The sequence below is a fragment of the Corvus brachyrhynchos genome, unplaced genomic scaffold (genome assembly GCF_000691975.1).
Source record: "Corvus brachyrhynchos isolate BGI_N302 unplaced genomic scaffold, ASM69197v1 scaffold23, whole genome shotgun sequence".
Taxonomy (NCBI): domain Eukaryota; kingdom Metazoa; phylum Chordata; class Aves; order Passeriformes; family Corvidae; genus Corvus; species Corvus brachyrhynchos.
The window spans coordinates 10,250,724-10,272,988 of NW_008238983.1; the positions used below are offsets into that span (position 1 = coordinate 10,250,724).

General features: G+C 37.6%; 1 protein-coding gene across 1 annotated transcript in view; it reads right to left on the minus strand.

The window, feature by feature from the left end:
* Nucleotides 1-3,942: 3,942 nt before the first annotated feature.
* Nucleotides 3,943-22,265, minus strand: part of MARCH6 (membrane associated ring-CH-type finger 6) — a 41,052-nt gene continuing 22,729 nt past the window's right edge. The window contains exons 16-25 of the mRNA XM_008637198.2: nucleotides 20,392-20,492; nucleotides 19,547-19,684; nucleotides 17,892-18,093; nucleotides 16,429-16,498; nucleotides 15,010-15,191; nucleotides 13,557-13,691; nucleotides 11,592-11,681; nucleotides 10,135-10,267; nucleotides 8,822-8,957; nucleotides 3,943-6,967 (exon numbers count right to left, since the gene is read on the minus strand). Of these exons, the coding sequence (XP_008635420.2) occupies nucleotides 6,877-6,967; nucleotides 8,822-8,957; nucleotides 10,135-10,267; nucleotides 11,592-11,681; nucleotides 13,557-13,691; nucleotides 15,010-15,191; nucleotides 16,429-16,498; nucleotides 17,892-18,093; nucleotides 19,547-19,684; nucleotides 20,392-20,492 (1,278 nt within the window). The 3' untranslated portion in view covers nucleotides 3,943-6,876. The remainder of the gene's footprint in view (nucleotides 6,968-8,821; nucleotides 8,958-10,134; nucleotides 10,268-11,591; nucleotides 11,682-13,556; nucleotides 13,692-15,009; nucleotides 15,192-16,428; nucleotides 16,499-17,891; nucleotides 18,094-19,546; nucleotides 19,685-20,391; nucleotides 20,493-22,265) is intronic.

Here is a 22,265-nt window from a genome sequence, read left to right on the forward strand (position 1 = left end):
GGGGCGGAGAAGCTTGATGGCGGCGTGGTTTAAAGCGCAAGTGCCGCACCTGTCTTGTGCAAACTTCCGAAAAGACCCAAACCGTGGATGAGGAGATTGAGTCTACCCATTAGCAAATTCACGGACGGCAGCAAGGTGGGTCGCAATGGGCTGGAGGGTACAGCAGCTGAACATGAGCCAGCAGTGGGCCCAGGTGGCCAAAAACGCCAGTGGCATCCTGGCCTGTATCAGCAATACTGTGGCAAGCAGGATAAGAGAAGCGATTATTCCCCTGTATGCGGTCCTGGTATGTATGCACCTCGAATTCTGTGTCCCCCTCAATTCAGGAAGGACACTGAGGTCCTGGAGGGTGTCCAGAGAAGGGTGACGAAGCTGGTGAAGGGCCTGGAGCACCAGTCCTATGAGGAATAGCTGGGGAAGCTGAGGTTGTTTAGCCTGGAGAAGAGTCTCAGGGGTGACCTTATCACTCTCTACAACTGCCTGAAAGGAGGCTGTAGCCAGCCGAGAGTCGGCATCTTCTCCCAGACAACCCGTGATAGAGTAAGAGGACATAGTCTCAAGATTTGGTACACATCAAGATGTGGGCACACACTAAGGTTGGACACTAAGAAGAACTACTTCACAGAAGGGGTGATTAGACATTGGAAGGGTCGATGCAGGGGGGCAGTGGAATCACCATCCCTGGTGGTGTTCAAGGAAAGACTGGATGTGGCAGTTAGTGCCATGGTCTAGTTGCTAGGGTGGTGTTTGGTCAGAGGCTGGTCTTGATCCCAGAGGTCTTTTCCAACTTAATTGATTCTATGATTATCTTAGCACCATGTTAGTGGCAGAGCCCATGGCAGGGAGGCTGCTCCCTGAGTGCCTGGGCTCACTACAGCCCACTGGCCCCTGCATGGCCCCTGGCCACAAGGATACTCTGCTGGGTGAGCAGTGTTAGGGTGGCATGTCCATCTTGCCTTTGGCATTCTCGCACCTCATTTCCTGACTTGGATGAAATGTGAAAAAACGCTGACTGAGCTGAAAATGAGGGCAGTGTATCCCCAAAAATTCCCTTTACTGGCAGTAGCTGCTGCTTCCAAGGACAGCTCAGCCACAAGCAACCTCTCCTGGTCAGGCTCCACAGTCCTGGACATTTAGGACAGGAGCACCATTGAGAATCTGCCACCACCAAGAGCAGCAGGGCCAGTGCCAGCTTCTTCTCAGCACCTGCTGCTCCAACTCTGACACCACGAGGCAACGTGGGCTCTCCCGCTGCTCCAGAATGCCAAGGATCCAAAGTGCCCTCCCTGCCACAAAGTCTTGGTGGACAGCTGCAAGTATTCCTTCCACTGTGATAAAAACAGCACTGGAGATAACCTGCCTGGCATCCTCTGTAAAGACACCAGCACATCTCTTGGTTACGAAGCAATATCCCTCCTGTGCCTTCTACCACGGACTGTACATAGCCCGAGCACTCAAATGAACTTGGTAATAGGATTATTCGCTTCAGAAACCCCTCACAAGCCATTGCTCCGAAGAAACTTGGGTGCTGCATGCTTGAAACAAGCCAAGCAGTTACTGCAGAAGCACACAATCTTATTTGAAGCCAGGCCTTTTTAATCCACATTATGTCCCCACTGATGAACATGTAAGGCCATCCAGGACAAAGATAAAATGGTAGGCTCTGGAAAGCAAAAAGCCCACATTTTAACTGTTTAATCTTTCATTAGACATGAATACTTAGCATAAGCCACAGGCTAATTATTTGGCCTCAAAATACTTTGCAGACTCCTGTAACTACATGAAAACAGCAAACTTCTGACATATAATGCCATACCTATCCTTTAGTTGTTTTAAAGCATCATTTAAGAACATTATAGCAAGAAAAACCTGAAGCAAACATCATCCTGCAGGAGCTTACAGAATAGAATTAAATTAAGTTGATTTCTCAATGCAGTTTTTCAAAGGTGTCTAGTGATAACAGATAAACAGCAAGTTTCATATTATCTCTCATCTGCAGTCCTTGCATACACTCAAAACTATCCTTAAAAGGCCAAAAAGTAAACGTCATACTCTAAATTCTTCCAGCAGTTTGGTCCAGTGCAGTGAAATCATGCATAAAGCTGCCACACTGAGAAACAGCAGCATGTAGGTGGAAATTTTTTGCCGTATTTAATGAAATGTATTTTCATAGAATGGCCTGGGTTGGACCTTACAGATCACCGAGTTCCAACCTTCCTGCCACAGGCATGAGCACTTTCACTAGACCAGGTTAGTCAGAGCTCCATCCAACCTGGCCTTTAACATTTCCAGGGATGGGGCATCCACATCTTTTAGGGGCAACCTGTTCCAGTGCCTCGTCACCCTCACAGTAAAGAATGTCTGCCTAACATCTTATGTAAACCTATGTTCAGGTTGAAGCCACTCCCCCTTGTCCTGTCACATGCTCTCATAAATAGTCTCTTTATATGAAGCCGTGCTGCTTCCTAGAAGTATTTCCCCGCACAGTATAATACCGAGTCTTGTATGTAAAGAACATTTAAAAGTATACCCACGGACGTAATTGGTGCTTTATAGCAGCACAGCCAGAAATGCTGCTGTATAGCAGCATCGCTTAGAATTTCTGCTGCTTCCAACTTGTGTAACTCCTGCTCACAACTAGTCAAAATATCCCATGCACTCTCCCTTCTAAACCAGCAGTATTTTTCTTTCATCACATTCCTTACCTAACTCTAGCAATTATGCAATTTGTATCTGCTGAACATGGCACAGCAGTACAGCTCTGCACTATTTTAGGTTCTAATACAGAAACTCTATCCAATATAAATAACAGCTTTGCAGTGGTCTCTGTTTTTGTAAGCAACGAGGAATTCTAAATAAAACTAATGCCCTTTCCAGGAACACAGCCTTTGAAAGGCAAGTAATGTTAAATACCACCCTCTCCTCTCACACGTGATGTCAGACACCTCCAGGTGTTTGACTTCACCTTATACAGGGGAAAATGCCTCTGCAGCTTTGGTGTTGGCCACTATTCAACAGGTAAGAGAGAATAGCAGGTAAGCAGAAGAACTGATGTGCAGAGCTGTGAAATAATCCTGCCTTGCTCCATCTCTCAGTGTTATACTGAACTCAAAACATTCAGTTTATTTTGAAACTGTATTTAACGGCTGGAAATACAATCTTTTAGAATTTTCCATTATTGAGTAACTTTTATTTCACCATATAATTTCTCAATTTACAGTGACTTCTTAATGAAGAAATTAAAACCAGAAGCACAGCTTTAAAAAAATTGCTGTTACCTAAGCAATTCTTTGGTTCCAGTTACCTAATTAAGAACTGAAATGCCAGAGTAAGAGTTCCAACTTACCATTATGCTTCATAAAAGTTGTTTCCTCATCTGTTTCAGAAAACAGCATCCTTTATTTTGCATCCTGAACTTCATTACACTACCAAGATTCAATTCCTTGTTTAATGTTTTTACTATCTTCATCATTTCTACCAAGAACCTCACTCATTGCCCAAGCTGTACAGTGGCCATTATTCCCAAGGCAAGCAGAACAAGAACCTTGACCCTACCACAAAACCTTTCCAATCTAGATGTAAAAAAATGGACAGTGACATCCAAGGAAACAAAATGATGCTGATCAGCATGCCAGGCAATCAAAACCCAGTCATTTGTGCTTTGTAAGGTGCAGGCCTTTGTGAGGCTTTTTACAGAGTTCTCTGAAGAACTGTGTGGCTGCTGTGAGGATTTTTATGAAGACCATTATGCAAACATAGGGGAAGGCAAGGAAAGAATTAATGCACTCAGCTGAAAAGTGATGTGAGCACTGTAATAGGTTGGAGATGGCATCTTACTGAGGAAGTCAGACACAAAGCAGTTACAGGTACCAAAGGGCCCTCAGAAACAAAATCAAGTAACTTTGGCTTCACTCAATAGAGAGGGGGCAGACAGAAAAGATGCAGAGTTTTAACTATTTTTAATCAATATAAAATAATCTGTGTAAAAACAGTCAAAGCCATGCTGCAATTAACTTCTTTCAATATGCACAAGATAGCTACAGAGCCATCTGACAGTTCTTGCATGAAGGCCTGTAGAACTAACAACAGCATTAGATTCTCAACACACAAAGGGGATACAATTGAGCCAGTACACACCTCCAACCCCTCCAGTCAAGACCAAGGTCAACACAATTTGTGGTGGAAGAGCACACACACACACACACACACACACACACACACACACAGTCTTTCCCACTTGAAAAGTAATAGGAGCCCACACCATTCTGCATCCATCCAGCACAGATGGAAGCACTGGTACAGTGCTCATCAGCTGCCTCAGAAACAGCCACTTAACCTACATGCTTACTTATCAAGTTTCTATGCCAGGGGAGTACACAGCACACAATAAGGCAAACCACTGAAATTTAGAACAATGTATAAAGGACTGTTATTTAATTTCTGTTCTCTACAGCCTCCATATTCTTCCAAAAAAATGTGTAAAAATAAGGAGTGAGGAGATGAGATTTCCGAAAAGTTCACAATGGACAGTTCTGGAAACAAATTTCACCTGGGATCTGTAAAGCAGTGCAAAAGCCAGAACAACAGTTGGATTTGAAACCAGTTTTCCATAAAAAAAAGCAAAAGCAGATAATGTAAGCTATATCAAAATATCTGCAGTTCACATTGCATGACTGGCCTGATTTGATATTTTCTTTCATGACTTGTAAAATACCAGCAGTAAGAAACCGCACAAAGGCTTTTTCTTAATAGATTTTAATATTAAGACCAGTTTGTCTGGATAAAAACACAAAGTTACAAGTACCTTGTAACCAAGTACCAAATTTTGCATAACGCACAGTAGTGCTCGCAATATTTGAGTGGCAAGATCATTTTGGAACTGTTTGTGAAAGGTATGTCAAAAACAGAATCTTGGCATAAGTAAGAATGTATGTTACCAGTGAATTGATTATTGTGAAAATATATCTGTCCCACAATGTACACCACTATAAATAATCAAATGCAGTATTTATGCACATCAAAAATATATGGGGCGAATATATACTCAGTTTAGCATTTAATCAGCAACAGTGAATGAAAGAAATATTTTGGCTATTTTTCAATGATTTCATTTCACTGGAAATTTCCTAATAAATCACTCCAAAGGGTAATATTTGTGGTTCAAAACCATCAGGACAACAGTAATTCTGTAAAATAGTATGGATCTGAGAGTGACAGCCCAATCATCCTGCCACTACATTCAGATGCATTTGGCTTGTGCTCACTGCCTTAGAGCATGAGTCCAGACACCAAAAATAAGAACTACCACCATCACAGCCTGGATCACATTAGCTCATACCATATCAGATTCTCAAGTATTAATTATATACACACATGGTAAAGTACAGAATACTGAAGGGGAGTGTACTGAATAGCAAGTTAGATGTTCCATCAATTTTCTCATTACTGCAATGGATGTTCACATTTTCCGCATTGGTCCAGGAAAGAGACTGCAATCTAAGCATTGATTTGATGCTACTTAAAGCTCTGTGATACTGTTATGGATTTTCTTTATCTACATAACCCCCCACCCCCACACATTACTGCAAAAGAACTCTTATCTACATATAACACAGACTTGATTTGGTGGCTCCTGTTCAACTGTGTTCTTGCAAAGAAATCTGCTAACTTTTCCTTGCCTGTTTAATAGCATATGTATTTCCCTGCCCCTCAGGGCCATAAATGGTACATGATAAATCACTTCCTCAGTATTATTCCCATAAAAATTCACAGTGACCAATTCTGAGAGAATTTTTTTTGGTTGGGTTTGTTTTTTTTAAAAGTAATTGTGCAATATAAAATTCATACTACAATTTTCAACTTTGGTAACTTACAGAAAAAAGATTTCAAGCTCTTTAACTAAGGATCAGGTCAGGATGTTGCTTACACTATGCTTTTTGTGCTGTGCAAGCACATCAGTTAAGGTTCATCCCTTTTCTTGAGATCCTGAAAAATTCTAGTATTGATAAGAAATTGGCTACAATTTAAGTTGTAAACCTATCTAATTTTAATTGGTACTTTTAAATGCTTCCATCACCTAGCCTTAGTAAATTTATACTTACTGTTTCAATTAAGGAAATCCTGATCCCAAAGCAAACACCCACCTACCCCCTTCAAACAAACAGAAAAATCTAGCTGAGCCTCAACAAGTACATCTGAATTCTCAGAAGAGGAAATATTTTCTTGATTTAACAGCAACTGTACAATATTACAAACTCTGACACATGAAAAACAATCAGGCAATAGAAAAATGTACAACAGCTTTGGTGTTATACAAAATAATAAAAAAGACTGGACAGCAAGATACATAGTTCATTATGTTCTCACCACAGCAACTTCATTGCTGACTGTAAGACAGTTATTTACTTTTGATATTCTCTACGTGGCCTTTCCACTCATGAAAAATCATACTGTATTACTACACTAAGAACTGTTATGAACAACCATAAAGTAAGCTCCAAATTTTATAAAAACATCTTGCCTCTTTGCACTATTGCTTTGTGGCACATTGTCAACAGAACAGCAGTCCAAAATAAAGTGACAACTAGATTTAATAAATTAATATACTTTTTAAAGATGTACAATGCACATTCTTTTTAATCCAAGGTTTTAGGGTGTCAGGACACTTCTATATACACATATACAGACCTCAGACAGCATTTGTAACATCAGAAAATGCAGATAAGAAACAGAGCCTTAACTGCTATCTGAATGCTACCAACAGAAGCCAAAACACTGCTGAGAGTATTATTGGGAGAGATATCCAAAGACGAGAAGAGTCTATGAAAAAAGGACATGTAAAGGCAAAGGGAAGGTCAAGATGTTTAATATGACCATCTATTCTTGTGAAGACTGAGGTGGAGTTGTTGATGTGCCTGGTTTGCCAGACTTCCGTTCGTAATTCACAAGTCGTTGTCCAACAAGGTACCTGGGATTACAGTAAAACCAGAAATTAACACAAGGTAATACTATTTTGTAACACAAATCCACTCTATCTCCTTTGCTGCCAAAGTTGTTTTTTCATTTAGATAAAAAGTTATTCTATAAATTATAAAGGAAGAACTTCAGCTGCTGCTTATCTTGCTTAAAGAGAGAGAAAACACCCTGATGCTACTTCATGGAAAGCTTAAGGGGTGCAAGATTCCTTTAGTGTGATATTGAAACAGAATTTAACTATCTCATCAGCTTAACAGTTTTCATACCTTTCACATTATTCCTTTCTTGCTCTGTATCATTGATTCACACTTTTTGCCACCTAAATTCCTTTCCATGCTCCATGCTTCCTATTTGCATGCTAGTTCTGTGTGTACAAGAACCCTACACACCTATGAATTCTTCCCCTAAGATCTGCCATTTCCTTTAGGAACTTTTTCACCACTGCTCCTTTTCTCACAGTACCATAACCAACAACCATCGCACATTCTTTGTACATTCTAGAATATCACAAAAACTTGTGTATGTTTTTAAAATTTGTTACATGAAAGATTTAATTATGCATCTTTCTAAAGCACAAATCTCTACTGGCTGGCACGACTGTGTCTGCTTACTTCCTGAAATGAGACAATTAAGTCATACAAACTTCTTGTCTACAAGGATGTTATTTAATAAGCTCATTTAATATCAAACTAATTTTCACTCAAGATATATATTCATAGATTTGTGTACCATTTATGTGTCTTATTTACACAAGAAAGCAACTTGCTACATTAATGGAAGTTGCAATTCAATCCACACTCTGCCTGAAAGATACTAACAATTAGCTCTAAACCCATTTGTAAATACAAACACCAGCTATACATACTACAGGAAGCCAAATATTACAGAACACACTACGAAGGCAGGTGGGGAACAGGATACAAATCAGCTGATCAACTAAAAGGTGCTAAAATATAAATTGCTCTGCCGAGAGTTTAATTTTAGTTACAACTCTCTTAATACTGCCAGATGCTATTAATTTCACATTTACACCAAACAACTTATCAGTCGCTTCTTAACATTTAAGATTCAAAGAAGTCTATTTTAGGTTTGACTCCTTTTGTAGTTATTGGAAAGCAAAACTCTTGTAGGACAACTCAGGATATGAACACAACAAACTCATTTATTCCTTTTCAACACAAAAGAAGCCTAGGAAGATTAGTTGTTAATCTTCTTAATAACCAATAAAAAAGGTAATAAGGGTAACACCAAAAATAATGCAATAACACAAAAAAAGGTTAAACTAAGCAAGATAACCAGAAAATAATAGAAAAATTGTTATTTTTATCAGGCATCTGAGTAATACAGAGTAATAATCACTAAAAACATCAGAAAACCATACAAAATTTGGTAAGGACAAACTATCAAATCAACTGAACATTCTTTAACAGGTTAGTTGGACAAATGAGTAGGAAGAGTAAGAAAAGGAGTTATGCAGAAAAGGTTGAAGAAATGGTTTTATAAGCAGCAGCTTGAGACATGATTTTAACTTCCAGATATGTTGTAATTCATGACATTCATTTGTCATTTAAGACTACAGAGGAGACAAACAGCTTCATTTGTGGGAAAACACACTCATGTTAGACATGGGGGAGTGTTTTCTCTTTATGAAGACAGTCTATTCCTGTGTTTATCTTCCTGAACCACAGATAAAACATCTCCCAAGAACAGTTTGTCTTAAAGAGTCATTTGTCTAGAAAACTTCTTAAAACCTGTTTTAGTCCTAGGAATCTACAACACCTGAATTCAACCTGAAGTTATCATAATATAAAGGGGAAAAATTTAAAAAACCCCACTGTATACTCACTTGTCATTCTTAATATGTTCATAAAGGCGCTTGAACTGGCGGACTTGGAAGGACAGAATTCCCATCAAAACCACCACCATAAGCAGAAAAGGATAAATCCGTCGCTGAACTAGGTTCTGCATTTCAGCAGTAACTCCTACAAAACAAGACACAACCCTTAGATATTCTAATATTGCTGAACTAACTCATGTATTTCTGCTTCTGTACTTGCTTCCATACTTTTTGTTATACTGTAACTTCAGTAGAAGGGCTGTGAAATAAATTACACATCCACTTACATCAAAGATCTAACATGACAGCTGCTGTTCTTTTTAATCTGAAGCACTAAGAGTGGAAAGTTTTCCATTAACAAGAGTGAAAATCCACAGTAGAAAAAATAAAGGGCTTATCAGTTCTTTTTGCTTATTAACTTCTGTTTATCTGCTTACTGACTTCTCCTTGTATCAGAAAAATCAATGCAATAAAAGTCGGCATTCAAGCAAGACCGAAGAATAAAATGGGACTTTTTGAACATGTTGCTAACATCAAAACTAACTAGTAAAAGACAAGTGTTGATGAAAAAGCTCATCATCAAATTATCTACCTCAATTATGAGGAGATAGGAAAGTCTGAAAAAACCCTATATATTTAAAATTTACATTTTAATACTATTAAAACCTCAAAACAAACTCAGGATTTTCACCTGTTCTAAGCTTCATTTAGAATTTGACAAGTCAGAAAAAGATGGCCTCAGCTCAGTATACCTCCTAGAGGGACTAAAATCAAAGGCTGTTTGTGTAAAGAAGAAATGCATTAATCATTCCTTTCCCAAGCTAGCTAGATACCTAAAATGCACAGAGCAGAAATCAGTGTCTCCCCCTCTTCTCACCCTCACAAGAGGAAGAGGAGGGGCAGACACTGATTTCTTCTCTGTGGTGACCAGTGATAGGACCCAAGGAACAGCCTCAAGTTGTGTTAGGGAAGGGTTAGGTTGTATATTAGAAAAAGGTTCTTCACCCAGAGGGTAGTTGGGCACTGGAACAGGCTCCCCAGGGAAGCAGTTACAGCACCAAGCCTGACAGAGTTCAAGAAGCGTTTGGACAATATTCCTGGAATGTGGTGTGACTCTTGGAAGTCTTTAAACATTTACATTTGTTGGCAGAAAAGGTGTTTTTTGTTTGTTTGGGTTTTTTTTTTTTTTTTTGGTTGTTGTTGTGGTTTGTTGTTTTGGGTTTTTTTTTAATAAATCAGAGCTTGAAATTTTATTTCCACAAATATATTTACACTGCTGTAACCCATCAGATGATAAACAGGTATTCTGAATGCATACATACCCAGTAAAGGTACAACACCAGAAGCTATGATGTACGGTACACACAGGGAAAGTAAGAGGACAGAGATTACGGGTGCTGCCAGTTTACGGATGATGAAGTGTAAGTCAATGTTACGAATCCCATTTGCATATACCTAAAATAGAGTAAGTTAGATCAATCAAGAAAGCCTTGCTTTACTTACAGTAATAATTACAAGGTTTTACACAGTTCTCCTTATGAAAGCAAATGGGTGTTCCCATGGCCACAGCTGAAGAAGGAAAAACTCTGCCAATGTACATTATGAGGATTCCAGAAAATCATTTAAAGAATGCCCAAGAGACCAACTTAATCCAGAACAGAGCTGTGATTCAGTTGGAATGCAAGAGACCTTCTGAAAGATCATTTAATAGAGCTGTGGACAATGGTTTTATGGGCGACCTGGGATCACTTTGGGCTGTTAACTTCCTAGAAGAGGATTCTGTCTGTACATGCTAATAGAATAAATTATTAAATTTGGTAATGGGCAGAAAATAGGATCTTATTTTGTACTTGGTGGGGCAGACTAGAGCCTCTGCACATAGAGTCTGTGCCTGAAAAAAGGCCTCCACAATTCTTAAGCTTCTGCAGTTGCTACCAGAAGCTAAGGTCAAAACGTAACCAGATTAAGCATGGGAAAAGACCAGTTTTGAATGGCTACCAGCTACAGCTAAACCATGGCCTCTGCCCCATAGCCTGGAAGGCCCAGGAGAATGTGCAAACAGCCAGTGGAGAGCATTCAAAATGGAAGAGGGAGCCGTGGTATGCACAAAAGGTACTCCCAGACTAAGACTGTATTTCTGCAGTGTGACAGCTGAAGTGATTTAATAACTGGGACTATGTGCTAAAATGTACTCAGGAGAGGCACCTTGTGCACCACAGGCATCACATATAGGGCAGGGCTGAAAAATTACCTTCTGACAAACAACTGAGATACTTCATCGAGATGACAACCATGGAATTTAAAGCTTATAACCAAGAAAAAATGCTTCTGACAAAACAACAGGCCATGTGACTGAACTGCTCAGAGAAACTGTCCTGTTTTGCTTAATAATCAAAGGGAAACAGAAATGGTGTCATTCATCTCTACTGATCTATGAATGGGGTAATCCCTACAGCTGCAGAGAAGGCGAAATTCTATGTTCTCAAGTTGTGGATAATATCCAATATTTGGACAAGTATTTGGACACATGGACTTAATCTGAAGAAATAATCATGTTTCTTTCTCACTTTATTACAAACCTGATAAAAATGTCTATATGTATACACAGCATTTTCTTGAATTCAGATTTCTGAGTTTGTTTTTTTACTGTTAAGTGTACATTAATGGATTAGGCTACACAATTTAAAAGGTTTTTACAAGACTACTGGAATTTTACTCAATTACTCCATTACTGTAAGAGTAATTATACAGATAATTCACATGGACAATTTTTCCCTACCTGTTCAATAACAGTTTTCAGCCACCACTGGGGACCCATCAGTGTTATGGCAGCAATTATTTTGGCATGCAGAACTCCAAGGGCCCAGTCCTAATTTTGTAAAAAAAATAATAGTGTTAGCATTACCCTACCTTTAAAAGGTCAGACAACCAGAAGCTTTAAGAGCAATGTGTTAATATTACTTATAAGTGAAAATATAATTACTTTTCCATTTACATGGGACATTGATTCAAAGAGGTGACATCATCTGCAAATTCCTATGAAAAAGAGGATGCTCTCAAGATTAACTGACATCTGTAAATTTAGCTCCCTGGGACCAGGAAAATCACTACCACTATTAAACCAAGGGCAAATACAAAATAAAAGCATTAGACTTACTTAAAGCAATAGACTATCATTCTGGTACAACTAATTTACATAAATGGAAGTTAATTTCCTTTCTTTATAAAAGAATAGAAAAAAGACATGAAGATGTTCACACGCATCAGGAAACAAGTTCTTTTTCTTCTTTTGAAGTTTAATTATTCCCAAAATCCTACCTGATGTAAGGAAAGCTTAAAGCAAGGCAACACTCTTCACAGAAAAAGTCATAGTATTTAGAGGAAAATTTATGTTTTAACATAAACTGCAATTATTATGGCATGGAATTAGGACAATGTAACTACTGGCTTCTAGTAAACACATCGTTAAGTCCATCCTTTGTGGATTACAAGTATTTGTAAGAGATTTGCAGTAAAATCCACCAAAGAAAGTATGCAAAATATAGGCTGATAAGGCAGAATAAACAGCTACAGAACTGCTAAGACTTAGGACATCATAGACTAATTAACCTTCTTAAACTGCTGGGGAAATACATTTTAACTGATTACTTAAAAAGATAACTTTTGTTAATGTCAATTCTAAAAAATCTTAAAAATTGTCACAAAAAAAGCCAGTGTTAAAGTTGATTCATGTTTATTTAAGGATGTAACCTTTGTATAACTCTCTTCTCTTGCGAAAAACAGAAATCAGTCTCAATTTTGATAGCTCCTTGTTGATTTAGAACAAGTCTCAAATCCCACTTATCCTGTATTTTGAAGAAGTTCTGCCACATGAAAATAAAGTTTTCAGTATACTTCTTTTAAAACTTTTAAAGGACTAATATGCAATAGTAAAGACTTTTTATAATCTCTAGCATTAAAAATTCTTTCCAAAGCTGTTTGGAAGCCATGATCTGTAATCTACCACTGTAATTATATTATGTCCTGATTTTCTGGTCATCTACTCAGCTCAAAAATACACTTGGATTTTAAAATAATGGAATAATTAAATTAGTAGTCAAATTCTTCTTTATATTATGGCTTTCAAACATTTGGATACTGAAAGTAAATGAAAGCTTGTCTGTGGGCAGCTTAGAAAGTCACTGACCCTGAACACTTTCTTGTTATTTAGTAATGGCATTCTAAATGTTTTGTGTTATGGTCCCCTCAGTTGGGTTTCTTTGAGTTATGACTTCTTTCATACTTTAGCCTAGGTGATGGGAGCATTTGTCATTCAATCCACTGTACCTTCATTTTGTCTCCCAACTTGCAGGACAGAAATTTGCACAAAACAAAATTGCCTGAACCTCTTGCTGCTTAAGTGTATGCAGAAAGCCTTCCAAAACAATCAGAGTGCATACATCTGTGCATACATACAGATATATATATATATATATATATATAACTTTACAATTATGCTACTGAAAAAGTAGCTAATCACTGAAATGCGTCCTTTGATGTCATCTCACAACAGTTCACCTTTTCACAGTTTAAATTCCTCAGCCTGTCCTTTTGCTTCAAATAATCCTCACATCCAGACTAGCTGCCTTTTCTCTGTCACACACTAACATACTTGTGGAAAATGCTCTGAACCACCGAATCCACATGAAACAAGGCAGCCCATACTCCTTACATCAACAGCAGCAAAAGAATGGGAGCAACTGACCTGCCAAGGATAGAAGAGAGGTGTTTGATCCAAAGGAACTCTCAAAGGTGCGACAATGACCAGTTCAAACAGAAGACCGAGCAAAAGTGGAACCACACCAGCGAGCAGTATAGCCACTATCAGTGTCTTCATTATCTAAAAAACCCAAGACATTTCATTAATGTGTTTACCAGAGGATTCTTTGTTTGAACTCTAAAATGTAACTTAAACTACATAAACATACAGCCCTGGTGAAAAAGCCCCAAACCTACACAGACCTCTATTTCATGCATATACACCCCTAGAAGTAATTTTTACTACATACATAGTTTTGCAATGCAAGTTTTCAAGATTGGGTCCTATTCCATGCCCCTCCAGAAGAAAACATGACTGTGCCTACTAGTATTCATATAGCTCTAAATCATAAAATCACCCTTGACTGTTATCAATAGGGAATACTATCCAGTGGCACTTCAATACATTGGGTATTCTTATATGTTGGGAAATTGAAGAATTTTTCCAAAACCACCAATTTTTCTCTGGAGCAAAACAAACCTTAAAAATTCAGTCATTACAGAATATTTGACTTAAAATTGGAGAACTCAGAATGCCATGCTTGAATCTTTATTTATTCTGGAATTCTCTTAATTTAAATGCATCATACAAAACTAGCCTAACTTAATTAATATGCTAAGGAGAAGGGGCAAAGAACAAGTAGAGATTACGTTTTAGATCTGAATTTTCTTAAAGAAGCTAAAAGCAAAATGATGGACGAGGTATTTGGGAAACATGGTAGTACATGAAGAGCAGTGTAACAATTCATTAAGCACATTAAAATGTCCATAACAAGATACCATTTATGCTATTGATGTTTAAAGGAAGTAGCAAGAAATCTACCATAGAAGTCCTCAAAATCAAAACCAAGATAAAAAGGTGGGGTATAAATTTGTTTTCATGCTGAGAATCTGTACTCCTCATAATTAATATTTTTGATGAAAATATCTTTTATTTGAACAACACAAGTTCAACAACTGATAAAGATCTTTCTGAAAATATGCATCAAGCTACTTTGCAGAGACATGGTCATCATCTATCAGCTTTATTAGGTTTTTTTCATTTAATAATTTCACGCTACTAAACAAGTAAGTAGTTAAGCTTCCAGGTTTATGCAAAAATGTAAATGTCTTTGAGAACACATAAGGCATGGGATAATAATACAATATATTTGCCTTTAAAGGAAAACAGAGAAATATATACATATATAAAAACATATATACACACAAACGTATTTACATTAATTGCCTTCCAAAAATAGTTAGCCTATGCAATGGGAATGTAAGCTGCAAAAGCTTCAAAATGGTCTGAAAAGGAAAATGTAGAATACATGACAGAAGAAAGCCTGCAAGCAAAAAATCAAACAAGTTCCATTAGCTAATTTATTGATAATTCAGTAGAAATTTTTCTCAAAACTCACCATGAGAGACCATTCTTTGACCTTCTGGAAAATCACTCTACGACCCTGTGGCATCCAGGCAACCAGCACTGTCACTGCTCGGATAGTCAGCCAACACACATAAAGACCACAGGCAGCTGTGTACAGTTCATGGATTTTGGCAGTCCCCGTCCAAAAGGACATTAACCACCGGCCAGCGAACACTGAAAACACAAACACTGTTAAATACAGTAATGCTTTTGGATTTATTAGGGAAGGATGCCTATCAAAAAAATATTTATCAAATTTATCTGAAATACCCCTGCACAAATATTATTAATCATAAAACAGTTCTTTTGGTACTATACCCATAATGCATAAATGTGTGAAGCACTACGCAAATAGCTTCAGAAATGATGCCAAATAAACACAGAAATCCTTTGGCACCTAAAATTTCATTATGACAGCAGTGTGACCTGAGCTACAGCAAAACAAAGCACTGAATATTGCCCTGTTCAGAGACTAAACACTGATCTTTAGAACTGCAAAAGGCAATCATGCATTAGTGCATAAGCTTGAACTTAAAATTGTATGAGCTATCTTTGGGTTGTTTCACTGCCTCACATAATTTTTTAAGACTTACTGATAGGGCTTCTGAAGCTGTCTGACAAAAACGGGAGACTAATTTGCTACAGATCATTTCTTAATAGTGTTTTCATTCCCTAGTATTACAGTGGAATTATTTTATGTCCTACTACTAAAACAATCACAGAATTTATAACTTTGATCTCAACACATTATTGACTTCAGGATCATTAATACAAGAAGGTATAAATTACAAGGTATTACAGCAGACAGGTTATGAAATTGAAGCTGGTTAACATGGCTTCATTTATTACAAATTATTTTAAAAAATACCAAGTGCTTTTGATTTGAAGCACTTATTCAGACATTTTAAAGTGATATACATACCACTTCACAAAATTTCCTAGTGACCTGTCAAGATCACAGAATCATAGAAATCTCAAGTTGGAAGGAACCCCTAAGGATCATTGAGTCCAACTCCCTGCTCCTCACAGGACTTAATAATGACATCTTCAGAATATTTAATTAAAGAAAATACTGTAGAAGACCTGGAAACAATCTACATATTTTCTTTCTCTAAACAGTAAAATAGGTGCAAGAGTTTCAGTTCTCTTTTTCACTCAATACTACTGAGATTGTCTCAGCACCAAAAGCCCTGTCCTTAAGAGGAAAATTATTCTGCAACAAAAAGGGAATGGCAATCTCTGTCATTTATATTTTTAGATTATTACAATTTGATGAAAAATGATTAAAAATGAGACAAGTCTCCATGTTTTTGCCCTTTAACTTTAAACAGTGGTTTCAAAACATCTGCCATGGTTGGGCATGGCAACATACTGAGTTGTTTTTAATCACAGTTTACCGTAATAGACTCACCTGGTAAGGTAAGGCAGATAAGACTAGCAATCAGTAATGTTATGCACATGAAAACAATCAAAAGAAATATCTGAAAAAGGGGAAAAAAAAAGGAGGGGAAGTTTATAAGAAAGTTATTTAACCAAACCCCAAGAAGCCCCAGCATAAAAAAATATATCATTCTAGAAAGGCAGCTAAACTAGGATGTTCAAATGTTAACTGATGTTTCACTGTATAAATAAATCAGCAATAAGAAACCTAACCACAGTACATGCAGAACACCTACAGTGTTGTGTATTTCTAAGACTTTCCATCAGCTGTTCCAAGAGTAAAAAATAACATTTGAATCCAGAATGACTGAAGTTCTTTGTTATGTCACATTAAAAAGTTCATCTCTTAATTTCTGCACTGATTAGCATGACTCTCAAATAATCCTGAAAAGTTTCTAGCCCTGTATGCCATATGAGCAAGACAGTGGTTTGGAAGGAAAATTGAGACAGGAAAATCTTGCTGACAAAGTTCCTCCAGATGTGCTCAGGTTTCTGTGCTCAGAAGCTGCCAGTGAAGCTGGTTGCTCCTCAGTCAGTTTTACATCTCACCAGAGAATTACCATGTACTTAACTTCTTTAAATATGTCTCAAGCACCAGGTGTTATAAAGTTCTGCTTCACTTATCATCAAAGCCACACAACAAGCAAGCTTGCTATGGGAAAGCTAACATCTTATTCTAACATATTACCATGAGAAAGTTAAATCTGGAACGCACATCTTCCTTGACAAGACTTTTTGATATAAAGGAAGGAATCAATACCACAGTGGCCTAATGTTAGCCATTACTTCCATTAGCTATACCTGAAACCACAGTAAGTGAGCTGTGGTGAAGCTTGTATTTAACTCAGAGTTCTGGTAACAACAAAACAGTTATCTAGTTTAAGCTGTATGTTATTCTAGAAATACAAGTATCTGCCAACAAAATTTCCCTTCTAATTTTAAGGATTTAGAACTTGCAAGTATTATTTAATGCCTTTCTATGTTTAATACAGATGCAGAAGTAACAGAAGTTCTCTGTTTACTTTCTTATAAAGCAAAATAGTTTAAAATACACTTCAGCTACAAGACCAAAGTATGCCCCCTTGAAAGCCATGCCTTGTCGGAGGCACACCTGAACTACCTGTTTGAGGGGGGGCTTATTCTCTTTCTCTCCATTACTAACTATGAAGAAAACAAGACATCAACTGACAGATAATATTCAACATATATGGGGTCTATAAATAAAATTGTAATTGAAGGTCTTAAGTTACAGGCTGAAAAAAGCCATATGTGAGAATACCTGCAACTCTACGTTTTAGAAAGCTGCAAACCATACAAAACAGGACCCCACCACTTGACTTCTGATAACATGGGCCAAATCTTTCTTAGGAAAAAATATTTCATTTTTTTTTCAAATGCCTTTTTCTTTTTGCTTAATGTGTTAGATATACATACCCTGAGTGGGAATTTTAAAGGCCTACGATAAGGCTGGAAACCCACAGGTCCTCCTTGTTGAAGTATGGCTTGATGGGCTGCATGGAGACCTTCCCCCACAACTGGAACAGCATTATTATTGCGAGCATGCTGGTTGTTAGGTTGCTGATTTGCATTGTTTTCGTTCTCTTCCTGATCACCAAGTAGGTAAGAATGAAGATCCCTGTAGCAATCAAAATTTCAGTTTTGTTCTGTTTGATATGAACGAGAAACTTACAGAAATACAGGCCTACTCAGAATGCATAGAGGTTGTACAAAACTAATATAGGAGTACTGGCAGAATCTTAATAAAGTAAAATAAACCTTTTTTGATAACGTACTCAATGTCATCTTAAACACAATTTAGAAGAAAAATGCTGGTGTAGATGCAAGTTGGAATACAGCCACAAGGAAAGATCACTTATCTGTCTGACTACTTTAAAAGTATCACCTGGTATTAAGGTTGCTGTGCACATGAAAGGAAAATTGCACAGATATTTCAGTTCACGTAAGCACATGGCTCTATTGACAGCTTGAATGTTACTGTCACTAAGCTCTACTGGAAACAAGGCCCTTCAAACCTAAACTGTACAAGGACAGTGCTGCGCTGCTACGGCCGTGCTGTCAGAAGTACAGGGGCAAGCAGAGTCTTTCAAGAAGATTCTAAATTGCTCAAAACCTGTTCACAACCTTTTAAGAGTACCAGTCCTAGAAAAAAAATCAACCTATTTTATATCATTATCTCCAAAACTCTCATTACACCATACTTAAACACAATCAAAACTTGAAAAATTAATTAAAAACTTCTTTAAAATGCAAGCTAAGAGAAGAGGGGGTGAGGAGAGTTTCCTTATGAGAAACTAAAATAAATATTTTGCATTACAGTGAAGAAAAAAAGTCTTTCATTCATTCACTCAGTTTCTCAGACATAACTTGGCAAAGAATAAATCTTGACTCTAAGAGTGCAACAATGACCAAAACATGGTGGGAGAATGACAATATACTTTGAAGTTACACTTAAAATGGTAGAGAAACAAAATCAACCTTACTTTTTCTTGACTAATTTGGCAAACAACAGATGAACTAAAAAATAATTTCAAGTGCTAGAACTCTGCCTGGCAGTACAATAATTTACTTTATCTGACAAAGGGACAGTTTTATCCTTCTCTAGATTCTGAACTTTTACCTTTCAAATCCCCAATTCAAAGTTGCTCACTTCTTCAGCTCAGTGTTCTAAATACTTTTTCTTTTTTTTTCCTTCTTATAAATAAGAAATACAAGAAGTGCACATATATTTTATTTAGATGATTCATGGAAACACTCTGCTGACATTTATCTCTTTATTTCCTTATAATAGGGAGTTAAGATGATGTTAGTCATACTTTTACAGATTTCTTTCACTAAGCAAATGCTGTAATAGTGTGCCAAAAGAATGACTTGTCAAAGGCTAGTCCAGAAGTAGATACAACTCCTGTTTAGAAGAAAGCAATCGCTATAGAAGTTTTTCATCATGTATTTAGCTGTAAAAGAGCTATTAAACCTGCTTGTTGGGATAACTTTCTCAAAAGCTGTCTTTATATATTTAAAGGCCAAACTGGGCACAGTGGTTGTAGCTGATTTTGGATTTCTGTACTTACAGCAAGTATCCAGCAGTAACAGTCCATGCTCGTACAAGACCTTTCAACCACTGCCTTGTATGTCCTTGCTCTAGCAAAGCTGGAAGCACCACCTGAAGCAAAAGCAGCTCTAGGGAAAGTTCACTTACTGGAGCATCACTAGAAACAATGGGAAGAGCAGGAAGTCAAACACAAGGAACATTTTGATAGGAGTCTTTTACACTGAATCCTATTACTGCCACCACGATACAAAAATACATTGGATGCCAAAAAGGAAAATTCTTAGTTTTTTGCAAACATTTTTCCCTATAACCCTGAGCAGAGGTTAGGTGTTCATAAGTATTTAGGCACTTTGGCATTTATGAAATTTAAGAAAAAACATTGAGAAAGTTTATATCTAATAATAAAGTTTGCTCCTTTATTTGCTGCTATCATTACTGTTTCAATTATTATTCAGAAATAGAAAAAAAACTGCTATCATTAAAAAAATGCAGTTACAGATACTCTTTTACGCTTGAAGCAATGATAATCAGGAATGTGTGTGTTAAAAAAGCAAACATGAAAGGAACTTCACTATCAGAAAGTTGAAATGGGAAGTGTTTTGAGGGCATAAAGCCCCAAACAGTTATTTTTACAGAAGTAATACAAAATGCTTTTTTTTTTTAAAGTAGCTTTTCATTTGTAACATTGTATGATGTAGCCACGTCCTTTACCCTTTATTTCTCTTAGAACAATTAAGATTAGATTAATTGAAAACAAAGCAACACAACAAAAAAAAGTCAAAAAATGCTCAAGCAGTGCAAATACACCTCTTCCAGTTATAGAAACACTGAAAAAACCCCATCATTTTAGAAATAAATGCTCACCTGTAGAGCATAACATTATATGGAAGAAAGTTAGGAAGGAGATACTTAATAATGCGTATAGGAAGCCAGAGCATGAGCAGCACAATTGATCCAAAGACAATCTGCAATAAGAAAGTAAACAAGTTACTCCAAATAGTAGAAACAACCAAAGCTAGTTCCCCACCCATCTCTGGCAAGTTCCCTGGGTGTGGTGGGCTAGCCCTGGCTAACAGCTGAATACGTACTCAGCTGCTCGCTCATTCCCCTCTGCAGCCAAAGGAGAAGGCAAAACCAAAGGCAAAACTGGGATAATGGCAATTTAATAGAGAAAGCACCAAGCACGCAATCAAAACAGTAAGAATTCAGTCTCTACTTCCCATCAGCAGACAGACAATCAGCAACTTCCTGGGAAGTCAGGAAGTCAAACACCATAACCATGAACATCACCCCTACCTCCTTTCTCACAGTTTTTACTGCGAGCATGACGTCATATCCCTTTGGTCAGTCTGGGTCAGCTGTTCCAGGCATATCCATCCTCCTTCCCAACCTGCACCTTATTCACTGGAGGTGAGGGAGCAGGCCAGAGCAGCAAAGAGAAAATGCCTGGATGCTGTGCAAGCACTGTCCAGCCATAGCCAACAGGCCCTGTGTTAGGTGCCAATTCAAGGTGCAGAAGGACATTTGCCACTATGAAAAAAATCAATTCTATCCCAGGCAGACCAGCACACTACGATGCCCTCGCCAAATAGGACTGCAGCTGAATAAGCACCTCAATAAGCCTGCTGACAGCTAGAGCAATGTCAGACAGTTCTTTCTTCCCCTGCCCCCAACACCAGCATTACTTATTTTGTAGTCCTCTCTTTTCTAAGTGGCTGACTTTTTAAGCATCTTGCTGAAGCGTCAAAGACCTTTCAGTTCCTCTTTCCTCACATTTCAAATTGACTGAAAGACCAAAATTTAGTAGGGTACATCAAGTGCCTGAAGACAATGCACTTTTATGAATCTTGCTTCCTTAAGGAACCAGATGAAAACTTAAGTACATTTTAAACACATTCTTACACTTCATATAAATGCACCACCAGAGACTAAGAAGGTGGAAAAAAAAGGTGTTTAACTATGTCAAAAAGAAAAACTGAATCCCATTCTTCCTGAAAATTAATAGTTTATGTTCTACACAAGACATTTCTTAAAAATACAGAGAAATAAACAGAGCTTGAAAGGTGTGATTTATTCTTTGAAATGGTAAATGATTACCATTCTGGGTCCCATATTCTAGCATGAGGCTAGTGAAAGTTCTGAATTAATTAGCTGAACAAATCAAAAGCCATAGTTCAAGTAACTGCCCATTCCAACACAGTGTGACAACATAAGTGAGACCATGAGCAACCAGTAGATCTCTGCTTGTATTTGGGCCACCTGATGCACCACGAAATTTCAGGCAGCTGAAGAATTACAATTATGTAAGGATAAAATGCTCTGAAAGGTGGAAAGGCCAGCTCTGCTCAGATACTGAAGGGCTCTCTAACAGAACCAGGATCTTTCTGAGCTTTCACTGCTAAAGCACCTCAGGTGTAACAATACAGTACATCAAAGAATGTTTCTGGTGTGTCAGTTCACACAGTTGACGTGACAATTATGTCAAAGACAGCCTGAGACCCTTCCTTGACTGCATGCTCAGGAAACCTCAGACAAACAAGCAAAGGGAAAAAATCTCTCATTGTTTTCAGTATCTTACAATGACAATCTGGAAACATCACCACTGGCTAGAGCAGCAGAATCCAACCCAAAATTTAGCTAGAAAATTACTCTCCCCTGCTGCACTATTTTGGCTGAACTGGACAAACAACATTTTCTGCAATAACTGAGGGCATTATGAGAGTTATGTGATTTACAAT